Here is a 17,067-nt window from a genome sequence, read left to right on the forward strand (position 1 = left end):
TGCAGGGGCTGGGGTGGATTATCACTCTGGACAAAATTTGTTATTTTTGTTTAGCAACTTCCTGTTTTGTTATGTAAGTTTCCATTATATAAGTTTCCATTAACCGTTAATTTGCATTATTGTTACAGTGTCCTCTTAGAGGCTGTTGAACCAAATTTGTTTTTCTAAAGGGATAGAACCCATTATAGCTGCCTAATGATGTAGATTAAAGCAATGATTAACATCAGGAAGTCTCATGTTCAGCAGAATGTAACTTATCAGTATTTTTGGTTTGATCCCATTATCTGGTTATTCAGCTGAGTTCAATGACACCAATGGAAAGAGAGAAAGAATGTGTAGTGTCATTACTACCATAGGATGTCCCAAAGTGTCTCACAGTCAATAAATTACTGATTGAGGTGTAGTCACTGTTAGTAAGCAGATAAAGTAGCGGACACTTCACAAAAACAAATTCTCCCCAAAAAAACATGAAATAAAGATTGGTTAACTTTGTTTTAGTGCTGGTGAAGGAGAAATGTTATCCATTTCCCTGGTCAAACAGAGACATAGGATCTTTTACAAAATCTTTGCGGACAGGCTTACGTTTAAGGTCTTGTCCAAAAGATGTTACCTGAGACAAGGCAAATTCCCCTAAACCAGTGCTTCCAAAACTTGTTGCCAGTGTGACCCCATTTTGAGACTTGAGCCCTGTCATGACCCCTCAGTGACAGCTGTGAGAATGAGCTGTGAGAGTGAAGACCTGCAGTCAGTGTTAAAACAGACCATGACGCTGGACCTTTTTTGGAGGCCTCAAAATTCAGTCAGTTAGACAATGTTCAGATGGAGGATTTAAAGGCCTCTTGTGATTTAAATGGATTTGGAAAGGCAAGGGCTGATTTGGGATAGTGAACATGGCTTTGTGTATGGGAAATCATGTCTCACTAACTTGATTGAAGTTTTTTGAAGAGGTGACAAAGAAGGTTGATGAAGGCAGAGAGTAGACATTGTCTATATGCACTTCAGCAAAGCATTTGACAAGGTTCCACATGGTAGCATGGTTAGGAAGGTTACATCACATGGGATACAGGGAGAGCTAGCTAATTGAATACAAAATTGGCATGAAGTTAGAGAACAGAGGGTGGTGGTAGAGGACTGGAGGCCTGTGACCAGCAGTGTGCCACAAGCATCAGTTCTGGGGTTCAATACTTTTTGTCATTTCTATGATTTGGATGTGAATATAGGAAACGTGATTAGTAAGTTTGCAGATGACACCAAAATAGGTGGTGTAGTGGACAGTGAAGAAGAATATCTCAGAGTACAACTGGATTTTGATCAGATGGGCCACTGGGACGAGGAGTAGCAGATAGCATCCACCGCTTCCTCTGGAAGTTCATTCCACACACAAACCACTCTCTTTGTAATTGTCCCTCATGTCGTAAATCTTTCTTCTCTCACCTTAAAAATATGTCCCATGGTCTTGAAATCCCCCCACCCTCGGGAAAAAGACATCTGTTATTCACCTTATCTATACTCCTCATGATTTTATAAACCTCTATAAGGTCACCACTCAACATCCTATGCTCCTATGTTTGTGAGGCCTCTTCTAGAGGACTGTGTTCAGTTCTTATTGCTATATTATAGGGAGGATATTATTAAGCTGTACATCCTCAACATAATGTCCCAACTCCTATACTTAAAGGTCTAAGCAATGAGACAAGCATGCTAAGGCCTTCTTAAGCCTCTATCTATATGTGATGCAAATTTCAAAGAGTTATGTATCTGAATCCCGAAGTCTCTTCGTTCTACAACACTATCCATGGCCCTACTTTTAATTGTATAAGTCCTGTCCTTGTTTGTTTCACTAAAATGCAATACCTTACATTTATCCAAATTAAATTCCATCAGCCAATCTTTAGCCCATTGACCCAATTGATCAAGATCTCTTTATAATCTTAGATAAACTTCTTCGCGTCCACTATACCACCAATTCTTGTGTCATCCACAAACTTACAAACTGTGCTGTTGAGTCACAGTTTTGAACTGAATCAAGGTCTACTTCCTAAACAAAAAAATCATGAGGTGTGGGGTGTCGCTGGTGGTGGTGGAGGGGATGGGGAGGGGGGGGGGAGGGGAGAAGAGGTGAACAGCATTTATTACCAATCCTTAGTTGCATCTTGAGAAGATGGTAGCGAGAAGCCTTGAAGCGCTGCAATCCATTTGGTGTAGGTAGACCCAAAGTGCCTTTAGGGAGAAAGTTTTAGGATTTTGACCGGGTGACAGTGAAGAAATGGCAATATATTTCAAAGTCAGGATAATGAATAGCTTGCAAGGATATTTACAGGTTCTTGGTGTGCCTATTTCTGCATTTGCCTTTCTACATGGTAGTGGTCATGGATTTGGAAGGTTCTGTTGCAAGTGTATTTTAAGTAACAAGAAATCCCAATCATAATGGAAGGGAAGCTTCCTCTACCTGTTCCACCACAAACCCTCACCCAGAAATTTGGGTAAAGCTCAAAGATATCTAATTACTTAAAGACACTTGTGAAATACACTCCTGCAAAATTCAACATGACTGCTTTTACCAAGAGTAGAAGTTGGTCCTGTCCTGAGCTGAGTGAAAGGAACAAGTGTGTGAACTCCGACAAAGGTCAATACAGGTTGAATCCTCTGAGTTTCTGCTGCCTTTATGTGTCTCTGATATGCTGCTGTGATATTGCAAAGCTCAATTATTTCAGTGATCCTTGGATTTGGAACAAACCGACCTGCACGGGCCACAGTGGCAAAAGAAATGCATTCTTGCTGTAAGGTCAGACACTTGATGTCGCTGTAGGATTTCTGGGCTCATATCTTTTGAGAAGAAATGTAAGAAATCAAAGACAAAAGATTGTATGTAATTTTTTAAATTGTTTTCAGGGTTGCTACAACTCACTTCTTGACTTTCTGAAGACCAACACCAAGATTCTTGGTATCGTGGCTTTGGGAATTTGTGTGCTGGAGGTAATGTAATTCGTATCACATATAGCACAGAAACTGGCCATTCAGTCTAACCTAGGGTCCATGGTTTATGCTCCATACTTTCTATCTTTAAGCACCTAAATCTATCATTGTAATGTTCTTTATTACATTCTCCCTCAAATGCTATTTTTAGCTTTCCCTTAAATGCAGCTGCACTATTCACTACAGCCACTCCCTGCGAGTTCCTGCATTTTCATCTCCCTCTGGGTAAAGACTTTACTTTTGAACTCCCTATTGGATTTATGGGTGACTCTCCTATTTTGCTAGTCTCCAGCTATGCTCTTCCCCTCAACAGGAAATATTGATTTGTATCCAGCTTATTAAAATGTTTCATCATTTTAAAGATCTCTGTCAGGTCACCCCTCTGCTTTCTTTTTTCAAACCAGAAAGAGACCCTATCATCCTCTGATATGTAAACCCTCATATTTCTGGTATCTTCCCTGCAAATCTTCTCTGCACACTGTCAAGTGCCTCAATATCCTTTTTATAATATGACATCCAGAACTACACACAGTAAGTGTGATTGAAGTAAGGTTCATTACAGATTTAGTATAAATTTCACTTTTTTAATTCTACTCTATTTTATACCCGAACTTTGAATATTTATAATGGAAATGATGACAGCATTTATAAATTTATAAGGGTTAAATTATGAAAGGGTTAAATTAAGTTTGCACTCTATTAAACTACAAGAATAAAGTGCAAGATGATGAAAGGTATTGATGGAGGAGGTAGAGAAAAATCATTTCCTGTGATCATGGAGTCAGAATAAAAAATGTATCCTTAAATAAAAACAAAAATACTGTGGGTGCCAAAGATCTGAAATAAAAACAGTGGGAGCCATTAAGCTCATGTAGCATCATTTGTAGAGAGAGAAACAGAGTTGACATTTCAAGTTGATGTAATAGTTATGAAAAAGACCTAAAAATGAATATTTCCAATACTTTCAATTTCTATTTCAACATTTACTTTAAAATAGAGCTTGCCTATCCAGGGTGATGTCTGAAAGAAATTCTTCACCCACAGGGTTCTGAAAATTTGAAAATCTCTCCCACAAAAAGCTGTTGAGGCTGGCTGTGTAGTTAAACGAAAATGTCAAAACTGAGAATGATAAGTTTTTGATGGATAAGGATGTGAAAGATTACAGACCCAAGGTGGGTCTGTAATTTTTGTTTCAGCAAAAGCAGGAAGAGTGGGAGCATCGACAAGGGGGCTGACGGGAAGGTGAGTCGCTGATTCAAATACTTACCTCATGACTAGGCAGAGGACACACTGAGCAGGAGCGGACATGGGACGGCTGAGTAAATGAAGTAATATATTTGGGTGGTTGCGTTACCCAAAACACTACTTAGGTAGTGTCTCCCACCCATCCTCCTGCTCTCACCAAAACAAAAGTTCTGTGCGCCGGATTGGTAAGTTTTTTTGTATTCTTTATTTTTCTAGTCTCTTTGGGAATTTAGAATAGTGGGAATGGAGATTAGGGCAGTTGAATGTTCCTCCTGCAGAATGTGGGAGGTAAGGGCCACCAGTAGTGTCCCTGTGGATTTCATTTGCAAGAAGTCCACCCAATTCCAGCTCCTTGAAAACCGCATTAGGGAATGGGAGCTGGAACTAAATGAACTTCGAACATTTGGGAGGTAGAGTGGGTTATTGAGAGGAGTTACAGGGAGTTAATCACACCTCAGGTAAAAGAAGAAGGCAGATGGATTACAGTCACAGGACAGAAAGGGAACCGGCAGGCAGTGCAAGGAGCCCCTGTGGCCGTTCCCCTCAATAACAAGTACACTGTTTTGAATACTAGGTGAGATGACTTACCAGCGGTAAGCCATAGGGTACAGTTTCTGGCACAGATTCTGTCTCTGTTCCTCAGAAGGGAAGGGGAAGAGGAGCAGAGCATTAGTCATTGGGGACTCCAAAGTTAGGCGGACAGATAGGAGGTTCTGTGGGAACGAGAGAGACTCACGGTTAGTGTGTTACCTCCCAGGTGCCAGGACTCGTGATCTCTCAGCTTGAGTTTTTGGGATCCTTGAGGGGGAGAGGAGCAGCCCCAAGTCATGGTCTACACAAGTAGGAAAAGGGTTGGGGATTTAAGGCAGAAATTCAGAGAGCTAGGGTGGAGGCTTAGTGCTAGAACAAACAAAGTTGTTATCTCTGGTTTGTTGCCTGTGCCACATGCTAGCGAGGCGAGGAATAGGGAGAGAGAGGAGTTGAACACATGGCTACAGGGATGGTGCAGAGGGAGCGTTTTGAATACCTGGATAATTGGGGCTCATTCTAGGGTAGGTGGGACCTCTACAAACAGGATTGTCTACACCTGAACTGGAGGAGTATCGATATCCTGGGGGAGGGGGATGCTTGCCAATGCTCTTCAGGAGGGTTTAAACTAATTCAGCAGGGAATGGGAACGTAAATTGTAGTTCCATTGTCCAGGAGGTTGAGAGTAGTGAGGTCAGAAATGAGGTTTCTAGGTCGCAAGAGTTCACCGGTAAGCAGGAAGATGATCTGAAGTGTGTTTACTTCAATGCCAGGAGCAGCTGGAATAAGGTGGGTGACCCTTCAACATAGGTTGGTACCTAAGACTTCGATGTTGTGGCCATTTTGGAGATGTGGATAGAACAGGGACGGGAATGATTGTTACAGGTTCCGGGATTTAGATGTTTCAGGACGAACAGAGAAGACGGTAAAAGGTGGGGGGTGGGGTTGTAGCATTGTTAGTCAAGGACAGTGTGACGGTGGCAGAAAGGACGTTTGAGGACTTGTCTACTGAGGTAGTATGGGCTGAAGTTAGAATCAGGAAAGGAGAGCTCACCCTGTTGGGAGTTTTCTATAGGCCTCTGCATAGTTCCAGAGATAGAGAAGAAAGGATAGCAAAGATGATTCTGGATAGGAGCGAGAGTAACAGGGTAGTTGCTGTGGGGGACTTTAACTTTCCAAATATTGACTGGAAATAATATAGTTTGAGTACTTTAGATGGGTCAGTGTTTGTCCAATGTGTGCAGGATGGTTTCCTGACACAGTGTGGACAAGCCAACAAGGAGTGAGGCCACATTGGATTTAGTACTGGGTAACAAACCAGGCCAGGTGTTAGCTTTGGAGGTAGGTGAGCACTTTGGTGATGGTGACCACAATTCAGTTATGTTTACTTTAGTGATGGAAAGGGCTAGGTATATAATGCAGGGCAAGATTTATTGCTCTGTGAAAGGCAGTTATGATGTGATTAGGCAAGATTTAGGATGCATTGGATGGGGAAGGAAACTGCAGGGAATGGGCACAATTGAAATGTGGAGCTTATTCAAGGAACAGCTACTGCGTGTCCTTGATAAGTATGTATCTGTCAGGCAAGGAGGAAGTAGTCGAGTGAGGGGGCTGTGGTTTACTAAAGAAGTTGAATCTCTTGTCAAGAGAAAGAAGAAGGCTTATGTTAAGATGAGAAATGAAGGCTCAGTTAGGGTGCTTGAGAGTTACAAGTTAGCCAGGAAAGACCTAAAGAGAGAGCTAAGAAGAGACAGGAGAGGACATGAGAAGTCATTCGCAGATAGGATCAAGAAAAACCCTAAAGGTTTCTATAGGTATATCAGGAATAAAAGAATGACTGAAGAAAGATTAAGGCCAATCAAGAATAGTAGTGGAAAGTTGTGCGTGGAGTCCGAGGAGATAGGGGAAACACTAAATGAATATTTTTCCTCAGTATTCACGCTGGAAAAAGCCGATGTTGTTGAGGAGATAGTACTAGATGGGATTGAGGTTCACAAGGAGGTGCTAGCAATTCTGGAGAGTATGAAAATAGATAGGTCCCTGGGCCAGATATGATTTATCCTAGGATTCTCTGGGAAGCCAGGGAGGAGATTGCAGAGCCTTTGGCTTTGATCTTTATGTTGTCATTATCTAAGGAATAGTGCCAGAAGACTGGAGGATAGCAAATGTTGCCCCATTGTTCAAGAAGGGGAGTAGAGACAATCCTGGTAATTATAGACCAGTGAGCCTTACTTCAGTTGGGTAAAGTATTGGCAAAAGTTATAAGAGATAGGATTTATAATCATCTACAGAGGAATAAGTTGATTGGGGATAATCAACATGGTTTTGAGAAGGGTAGGCCGTGCCTCACACCTTATTGAGTTCTTTGAGAAAGTGACCAAACAGGTGGATGAGGGTAAAGTGGTTGATGTGGTGTATATGGATTTCAGTAAAGCGTTTGGTAAGGTTCCCCACAGTAGGCTAATGCACAAAATATGGAGGCATGAAATTGAGGGTGATTTCGCGGTGTGGATCAGACATTGGCTCGTTGAAAAAAGGCAGAGGGTAGTGGTTGATGGGAAATCTTCATCCTAGAGTTCAGTTACTAGTAGTGTACTGTAAGGATCTGTTTTGGGTCCACTGTTGTTTGTCATTTTTATAAATGACCTAGATGAGGACGTAGAAGGAGGGGTTAGTAAATTTGATGATGACACTAAGGTTGGTGGAGTTGTGGATAGTGCTGAAGGATGTTGCAAGTTACAGAGGGACATAGATAAGCTGCAAAGCTGGGCTGAGAGGTGGCAAATGGAGTTTAATGTGGAAAAATGTGAGGTGATTCATTTTGGAAGGAGTAACAGGAATAAAGAGTACTGGGCTAATGGTAAGATTCTTTGTAGTGTAGAAGAGCAGAGAGATCTCTGTATCCATGTACATAGATCCCTGAATGTTTCCACCCAGGTTGTTAGGGTTGTTAAGAAGGCATACAGTGAGTTAGCTTTTATTGGTAGAGGAATTGGGTTTCGGAGTCACAAGGTCATACAGCAGCTATACAACACTCTGGTGCGGTTTCATTTGGAGTATTGCATGCAGTTCTGGTCACCGCATTATAGGAAGGATGTGGAAGCTTCGGAAAGGGTTCAGAGGAGAGTAACTAGGATGTTGCCTGGTATGGAGGGATAGTCTTATGAGGAAAGGCTGAGGGATTTGAGGCTGTTTTCATTAGAGAGAAGATTGAGAGGTGACTTAATTGAAACATGTAAGATAATCAGAGGGTTAGATAGAGTGGACAGTGAGAGCCTTTTTCCTTGGATGGTGATGGCTAGAATGAGGGGACATAGCTATAAATTGAGGGGTGATGGATATAGGACAGAAGTAGTTTCCTTACTCAGAGTAGTGAAGGTGTGGAACACACTGCCTGCTACAGTAATAGATTCGCCAACTTTAAGGGCATTTAAATGGTCATTGGATAAGCACATGGATGAAAATGGAATAGTGTAGGATAGATAGGCATCAGATTGGTTCCACAGGTTGATGCAACATCGAGGACCAAAGGGCCTGTTCTGCGCTGTAACGTTCTATGTGGGTAAACAGACACAGATATTCCATGATCTAATTTTTTGGCTGAACAGACCTACTCATGTAATTATTATGTCATTTTTTTATTTGATTTGATATCCTGTATTAAATATCTGCTCAATGGGGAGTGTTGAAATAACCTGTTCACTCTGGAGGGACAAAGCTGTCAGACAACAAAAAGCTGTAAAGGCCTTGCCAATAAGGAAAATTGCTTGATATCCTATTTTACATTCTGTGTAATACCCCAAAATATAGACTATGTTGCAATAGTATCAGCAATTAAATAACTTGACAATTAACAACACAATAAAATAATTGCTGTTAACCAGGATTTTCCTTTAAAATTAATACTTATTTCAGGATAGTAAGACAGTAAACTACATTCTTACTGTCACTCCTGTATATTGATCCCCCTGGTCACTGCAGACCTTCCCCTGCTCTGCCCCTCTGAGTGGAGCCAAGGCACTGCTGCCCAAAGTCTGCAGCAAGAAATCTCTATTCTTCAGGATTCAGAATACCTGTTTGAGCTGTGGATTGTTCCTGGCCACATTGTAAAGTGAAGCAAAGTCACCATAGCCCCAGACGACCACAGTTTCATTGGAAGAGATGACTAGTGGTGGTTTAACCTGAGGGTCACCATGTCTCAGGTGAGGGGAAAGGTTGAGAAGATGGGACCTTCATGGTAATCTCAGCTGGTGCACGAATTGAACCTATGCTGATGGTGTCACTGCATCGTAAACTAGCCAACTGGGCTAACTGACTCCCATCAGGAGATACAGGCCCATCCTATTTAAATTGAATCAGTGACCACAATATATGCACTGAAGTCACTAGCACTTGGAGTTGTTGAGATCCCTCTCATGTTTATAGTTGATAAACAATGCTGTCCGGTCCTATTAATATTCAAAGGGGTTATAATTATTTAAAATAATAAATGTTGAGTTTGATTTACTTGCTTTGGTTTATGAGCAAATTCCTATCTGCAAGTTTGTGTTTACATAATCCTTCTGAATCATACAGTTGTACTTCTCCGACTGAGATGTACTTTGCCTTGAATTATGTAAAGGTTCTACCATTTTAATTCTTTGTGAAATTATCTTTAACTGTTTGAATATCCAAATTAGTGCCATGCAGCTCAATGGTTTATGGGAAAATGGCTCACCAATCATGTCAGGTCAATGTAGGTTTAAAAAAGTACAGGCAATATTCCTCAGCACGGGATCCCCCTGGATTTCAGAGGTATTTAAGATATAATGTGTTACTGTTTTTTTTTCTCCTTAATGTTTCCACTTCTCCATAATTGAAACAATGTGCAATGCTACAACGTAAATAATTGTATACTGACTGTTCTGTTTCTTTTTTACAGATAGGGGCAATGGCAGCATCCATGGTAATGTACTGTCAAATCAGAAAAGAGGAAAAGAGCGTATGAATATGGAGAAGGAATTACACACTTGGCATTTAACTTTACAATTTGTGTTTCTTTAAATTGCATTGGTTTAATATTAGACAAAAGAATGTTTGTTGCCAATAAACTAGAAAGCTTCACAATGCCTATCTATTAATGTACAACATGTGCACAGGATGTCAGTGGAACAAGAATGTGATCTCTTCCAGCCATGATCCCATTTTTATTAAGGTTTCCTAATATCTGGGTTTTGGACTGACAGTCCCATTTTCTCAGTAGAATGGAATTATGTAAACCATTACAACGTAGTGACATTCATTATTGTAATCTTTAATACTTGTAATTAATTTTTAATATTAGCAAAGTCAATCTCAGATACCTAATTTCGCCCCTCCATTTTTTTGTCTTGACCTTGAACAAAGATAGCAACTCCAGCTATAACTAAAATCTGCCTCCCTGCTTCCATCAAGAAAATAATTAAAGATGTAGAATAAAAAGATTGGAGCCTGCACTTAGCAAATTGTCCATTATGGTAATTGTCTCATTTCATTAAAATAAGTGGGGAAACCAGACATTTCTAGAAGACATTACATCAGCAGTGTTCATCTTAGGTAACTTTGCGTCTGATACAATTCAAATGGGTTAGATAGGATTTGCACTAGAACACAAAAATGAATTGAAATTTGGCTATTTTTTGGGTGCTGGATAACCTCCTAAATATTCTGTGACAAGCTAGAAGCACAAAACACATTTCCTTCTAAAAGTGCACTGCTCACCATATTGGATAAGATTGCTGTGCTGACAGCTGGAATGTATTTTGGGAATGAGAACATTCAAATTTATTTATTTAAATTAATGCCCTTTGCTTCTTACATGACTTGTTCTTAATTGTTAAATGCCCTGCTGTTTCACCTGTCTCATATTGAACTTGTACAGCATTTAGTAATAACTGGCAGGAATGCTCCTACATTTACCTGACTAAGGAGACACAAGCAGCAGCCTTACATCACTCCCAATCCTACATTTGAGACAATATAGGAAGACCAACTCCATCAGCTTTGGATCACATTCTAAACCAGCACTCATCTTCTCTCCTCATGTACCTAAGCTTGATCATCAGCAATATTTTACCTGGCCAGATAACTGTTACTCTGTAGCACACTCATCCATAGCCCAGTATCAGCAAGTACTTGAACTTCTAGCTCAAAGCCTTTTAAGCAAAACAAGAGCATTCCTCAGACTGTTACAGATAATCAGATTCCTTTCCACATGAAGAGCAGCATAATATGCTAATAGTTCACACATTCTACAAACAGGTTTCATATGAGTTAGTTTAGTTCAAGATTTGCTTATCACTATTCAGGGCAGATGAGACAAAAATAATTTATAGTCCTGATAGAAAATATCTACAAGACAAACAAAATGTGGATTTTCTTTTGATTCTTAAATGCAATGGAGGGTAACAATCATCAGTTAAAATCTTATAAGAACCTTGCTTATATTGGAAAACATAAAAACTATTAAAATAACATGTTGCTAACTACATAATAGTGATTATTGCAATGCCCACAATCAAACAAATATATTGTGTTGTATTAAATGTAAAATATTCATTTTTTTCTGCAAAGATAAAAATTCTCTCCTACAATAATGCACTTTATACATTCTGAAGTTACAGGGGGTTAAGGGGTAGTGGGGGAAATGAGGGAAATGATATGCTCCCCTGTCTAAGTTATCCCTCCATAGAGTGATACATTCCAACCACAGTGCTGGGTGAGCTGGATGACTTCTAAGAACTGCATGCAACTGTGCAACTACTGCCTTCTGAGACCAGCATTCAAGTTCAAAAGCTTTTACAGAATATAGAATGGAAAATGAATGACAGCTGTGCCCTCTCAAAACAGTTAGAAATATTACTAATTTGTCTAGAAAGATGCAGCTCAATATGTTTCCCAAACATGGTTTGTCACTTCTTAAAAGTTTGCAGCAAATTCAAATTGATACAGAGAAAGTTATTTCTATCTAAACAACTTGACTATCAATAGGTTGAGAAAGGAGTACTTTCATAACACTGAAGTCCATCTATGGATTACTGAATAAAGTAGCTGACAATGCAGCTGTGAAAGACCTGGTTCTCAATTGCAAATAAATACTGCTGTGGAAAAAATGGATTAATCATCAACAGTGACTTTAAAAACACATGAGTTTAGTTTTGTTTGACGTATGTACAGAGATGTTATAACTTAATTTACATCTTGCTTAAGCAATCCCAGAGTTAAATCCGATTTTTTTCTTTGATGTTAATAGGAGCTGCAGGTTTATTACAGGAAACAAATGTTTCATGTTTGGAAAAGGCAGTGTATTGATAGAGTAATACTCTCCTGCTCAAAAATAAATGATATTATGTGGTTCCAAATTAAGAATGCAAAGAAATGTTACGTGATAAGACACAAAATTTTTAAATTTGAAAATTAGTCAAGAAAAGGAATTATAAAGTTAAAGTAGAATCTTTTAGGAAGTAACAGACTTTTTTTAAAAGAATAAATCTTCTGATTGTATTTTTAATATTCACAGTTCTGTATTCACCTGCTATAGTTTCCGAATTATATTTGACAATAAATGATTATCTGAATATATATGTAGTTTACTTGTTTTATTTTCATTTTCTAGTTTCACAGGAAAGTTGTGACTGATGCTGAATTTAAATCCCTAAACTCTCTTCGAACTAACTAGTTTTCCAAATATCAGCAGTGTGTGATTTTTGCACACAATCACAAATGAACCCAACTGGTGCTTCCCAATTGTGCAGAAGTATTTTTTTCACCTCTGCCTTGAACTCAGCTACTGCACCAGGGGTTCATTATGGGGTGGTGCCCTGCAGCATAGGAATTCCTTTCCCATTTTAATGAATGGTCATTAAACTGAAGTGATAATTCTGTTTCTCTCTGCAGATGTTGCCTCATCTGAGTATTATATGCATGGCTGGAATGGACACAGAAGGTGTAGCTGATCCTTAGTGTGTCTATGCACCTCATCCTCTAGCCAGCTCACTCAAATGGTACACAAGGGCTAGAAACCATATGTACTTGGCTCTTTCATTAACTGCAGAGGCTGCACCCTATGGCAGGACACTTATTACATGGCAATGGCCACCACTATCCTGAGACTAAAGTGCGCCCCACACGTTAAGTTTGCACAAAGATACTCAGCGAACTTAGTTAAAAGCACATACATTAAGTATTGTCACTAATTGGAAGCACTGTAGAAACAAAATCTAGAAATTCATGCATACATTTATTTAGTAAAAAGCCTGGTAACACTGAAACCAGTGGATGTGGAACATTATTGCAAAAGTTTGCCAACATGTCTTACTTAGCACAAACTATTGAAGTGTCAGACAATGAAATGTTACTGGACTGAAAATCCAGAGGCTTGAACTCATGATCTAGAAATATATGCTCAAATGATTCAGTATAGCTGGGGGAATTTAAATTCAACAAATAAAATACATTTGGAATGAAATGTTAGTGTCAGTAATGGTAATCATGCAACTACTGGATTGCCATTAAATGCTCATTAATTGCCTTTAGTGAGGAAAATTTCTGCTGCTCCGACCTCACCTTACCTTAACTCCAGAGACACAGCAATTTGATTGACTCTTAACTACATCTCTGAAATGACCCAACAAGTCACTCATTTGTATTCAAGCAACAGTTCACCACCATCCTTTCAGGAGCAATTGGGAATTAGCAATGAATCCTGACATTACCAGGGACACAAGCATCACAAAATAGTAACAAGTGTAAAGGCTTCTGAAAAGGGCAAGAACAGCCCTTCAGACATACTTTCAGATACAAATCATTACATCATTGATGAACCTTGTATGCCATTTTAATGCACCCAAACCATGATACTTTCAAAGCAGAGAAGAAAAAGAAAACTGAATCCAATAGAGAAAAACCTTTGGCAAATTTCTTTAGTCAAGCGAAACTGAGCACAGTAGTTCACAGCTTATTATAATATCAGCTGATTAGCAATATAGCTCCTGTAATTGAAATTGTTCCTTTTCTGAAACTCAGGTTCCCTTTAAAGAATTATAATGACTCCACATTTATCAACTATTAGTAGTTTATTTTCCAGAAATTGATAATGCTTTCTGAGAAATTTTACTTCCTAGTAACTTGTTCTTTTGATCAGCCTGATATGAGTCCTCCAATTCCTAACCATTTTAGATAATTTGCAAAACTGACTGTCCAATTAATCATGTATTCTCCAAGTCTGCATTTCTATAACGTCCAGAAATTCATACTGGAGCATGGCAATGACCTTCAAAATGGCCTTCCAGTTGCACATTATTTGACACACTGGTCTATGAAGTTCCCGGAGAGGTCAAACTGAGTTGCACTTTTGAATGGTTGTAAAAGATCCCAAGGCACTGCTCTGAAGAAAGGAAGATCACCCCCCCCACCAACATTAACTCTAGTCCCTTGAAAAAAAAATACATAAGGCTTATATTTGATAAGATATGTAAAACAAAAGGTAGATAAATGAAGTTAAGGTACATGACAACAATGATCTAATTAAAGGTTGCAGCATAATAAAGATACAAATCACACAACACCAGGTTATAGTATAACAGGTTTATTTGGAAGCACTATCTTTCAAAGCGCATTGTCAACCACCCGATGAAGGACCAGCGCTTTGAAAGATAGTGCTTCCAAATAAACATGTTGGATTATAACCTGGTGTTGTGTGATTTTTAACTTTGTCCACCCCAGTCCAACACCGGCACCTCCAAAGCATGTAAAAGAGGATGAGTAGCTTTTTGCCACTCCTATGCTGACCCTGGCTGGGGTGCGGTTACATTTTCTCACTCAAGTGGGCAATGCAAATTTAAATGACTGCAGTTGGCAGTTTACTGACTGTGGGAGGAGCTGAGCTGAATCTGATCCTGTTCAGTTTACTCATGTCCATTACAGGGCTATTAGTGTTACAAATAGCTGAGAGTCAAATAGTTCCCCTCTTTTCCCACTCCTAATTTGACGGCAATAGGTTTATTGAAAAGAATATTGTTAGGAAGATGTGGGTGTACTGTACCTTTTGAGAGAGTTAAAAGCAGAACTACTGGACACAGCACCAAGTGTTCTCAATAAGGTAACAATGTAACACTTGGTCGAATAACTCAATTAGCTCGTTGCCTGAAGACAAAAACAAATTTGAATTTGGCCAATCAGTTTAAATTATACTCTGAAAAATACCAAACTCCAATCCACTTTGAATTTAGTATATTGACAATCTTAAAAGCCAATGACATGATCATATGCTTTGGGGGAGTATTAAGACCGGGGAAAATTGAACAGTTGAGAGGAGAACTGCCAAGCTCAGCACGTAAACAGACTGCTTGAAAAATAGCTCTCTTAAAAGGTACCTTTCAATCAGTAAACTATGACACAGAAATCCCTAAGAAGAAAAGAAGACACAAGAAGATCCAAATGGAAGAACCGAAAGTTGCCTTGTTTTGAGATAAGAAGTATTATTTTGTAAATCTTAATTGGGAGTTTTATCGGACTAGTGTTATAGAAGGGAAGATAAAAGATAGATTAGAGTAAGGACTTGTACATTGTTGTTAGTTAATTATTCTCTGTTATACTTTAAGAAATAAAGTTGTTAATTTTTACTTTAAATAGTTCTTGGCTACTCGAATTTTTACAGATTACTGCGCAGGATAAATCTTTTCGGTGTTGCTGGTTTTAAATTAAGTAGGAGGGTTTAACCTGTGTCATGACAATATGTTTGCTAATTTAGTGAGTAGTTAATTATTGAGTTGTGATCATAAAAAAATGCAATCAGATTAGTTTCCTTGGCTTTCTTTTAAAATAGAATTGTTTTTATTGTATTGAACCAAGTCTAAGTAAAATAATTTTAAATGCTAAGTGTTTATACATTCAAAGCTAATTTGGTGTCTTTCGGATTTTATGAATGATAATTTTAAAGAATAGTCTTTATCTAGGGTGTAGGTTTGCTTGCTGAGCTGTAGGTTTGATATCCAGACATTTCATTACCTGGCTAGGTAATATCATCAGTGGCGACCTCCAAGTGAAGCGAAGTTGTTGTTTCCTGCTTTCTATTTATATGTTTGTCCTGGATGGGGTTCCTGGGGTTTGTGGTGATGTCATTTCCTGTTCGTTTTCTGAGGGGATGATAGATGGTATCTAGATCTATGTGTTTGTTTATGGCGCTGTGGTTGGAGTGCCAGGCCTCTAGGAATTCTCTGGCATGTCTTTGCTTAGCCTGTCCCAGGATAGATGTGTTGTGTCAGTCAAAATGGTGGTTTTCTTCATCAGTGTGTAGGGCTACGAGGGAGAGAGGGTCGTGTCTTTTTGTGGCTAGCTGGTGTTCGTGTATCCTGGTGGCTAACTTTCTTCCTGTTTGTCCTACGTAGTGTTTGTGGCAGTCCTTGCATGGAATTTTGTAGATGACGTTGGTTTTGTCCATGGGTTGTACTGGGTCTTTTAAGTTTGTTAGCTTTTGTTTGAGAGTGTTGGTGGGTTTGTGTGCTACTAGGATTCCGAGGGGTCTTAGTAGTCTGGCTGTCATTTCTGAGACTTCTTTGATGTATGGTAAGGTGGTTAGGGTTTCTGGCTGTGTTAGGTCTGCTTGTCGTCGTTTGTTCCTGAGGAATCTGCGGACTGTATTTTTTGAGTATCCTTCCTTCTTCACAAACCTTGCAATAGTCTTTATCATTCAGGAGCTATCTTCAAACTTGCTTTTTCTGGACAAGTATCTGGAGGATGGTGGAATGCTATAGAGAAATTCAGAAAGCTGCTCATTGATTACACATGAGCCTAGATATAGGCACCAGATAAGGAAACATTACATGGTAAAATGAGATTATAGTGACTAGAAGAAAGTGAGTATGAATATAAGCTATCACCTAAACTATACTAAAGAAAATGACAGATCTGATTTTCATCTCAATTCCACATTTCTACCTATTCCCATGTCCCCCGACTTCCTTGTTAGTCAAAAATCTATTTACCTCAGCCTTAAACTTATTCAACGACCCTACTTCCACTGCTCTTTGGGAAAGAGTTCCAAAAGCTCATGATCCTCTGATGGAAAAAATTCCTCAACTCCATCTTAAATGGAAGATGTTATTTTAATCTGTCCCTTCTTGTTTTGCCCGTAAAGGGAAATTAAATTAATTACATCTCTTAAGATATACGGAAAGCTGAATTACTTATGTCTGTAGGTAACTACTGATATTTTGAAATGATCTCGAAGCATAAAATATAAAGACCATTCTAACCATGAAGAATTTTGTCTGCAGATCTGTTTAGAGCATGTGACATAAA

The 17,067-nt window shown here is 39.1% G+C and overlaps 1 protein-coding gene and 1 long non-coding RNA gene across 4 annotated transcripts in view; one reads left to right on the forward strand and one right to left on the reverse strand.

Annotated features, from left to right (window-relative positions):
• Positions 1 to 12,292, forward strand: part of LOC122552452 (tetraspanin-1-like) — a 56,158-nt gene extending 43,866 nt beyond the window's left edge. For both annotated transcript variants that reach the window (XM_043695184.1, XM_043695185.1), the window contains 2 exons: positions 2,893 to 2,976; positions 9,671 to 12,292. In XM_043695184.1, the coding sequence (XP_043551119.1) occupies positions 2,893 to 2,976; positions 9,671 to 9,736 (150 nt within the window). In that variant the 3' untranslated portion in view covers positions 9,737 to 12,292. The remainder of the gene's footprint in view (positions 1 to 2,892; positions 2,977 to 9,670) is intronic.
• The window catches only part of LOC122552453, a 32,991-nt gene that overhangs the window by 11,384 nt on the left and 4,540 nt on the right, over positions 1 to 17,067 (reverse strand). The gene's annotated exons all lie outside the window — the stretch shown is intronic.

The sequence above is a fragment of the Chiloscyllium plagiosum genome, chromosome 8 (assembly GCF_004010195.1).
Source record: "Chiloscyllium plagiosum isolate BGI_BamShark_2017 chromosome 8, ASM401019v2, whole genome shotgun sequence".
NCBI classification, from domain to species: domain Eukaryota; kingdom Metazoa; phylum Chordata; class Chondrichthyes; order Orectolobiformes; family Hemiscylliidae; genus Chiloscyllium; species Chiloscyllium plagiosum.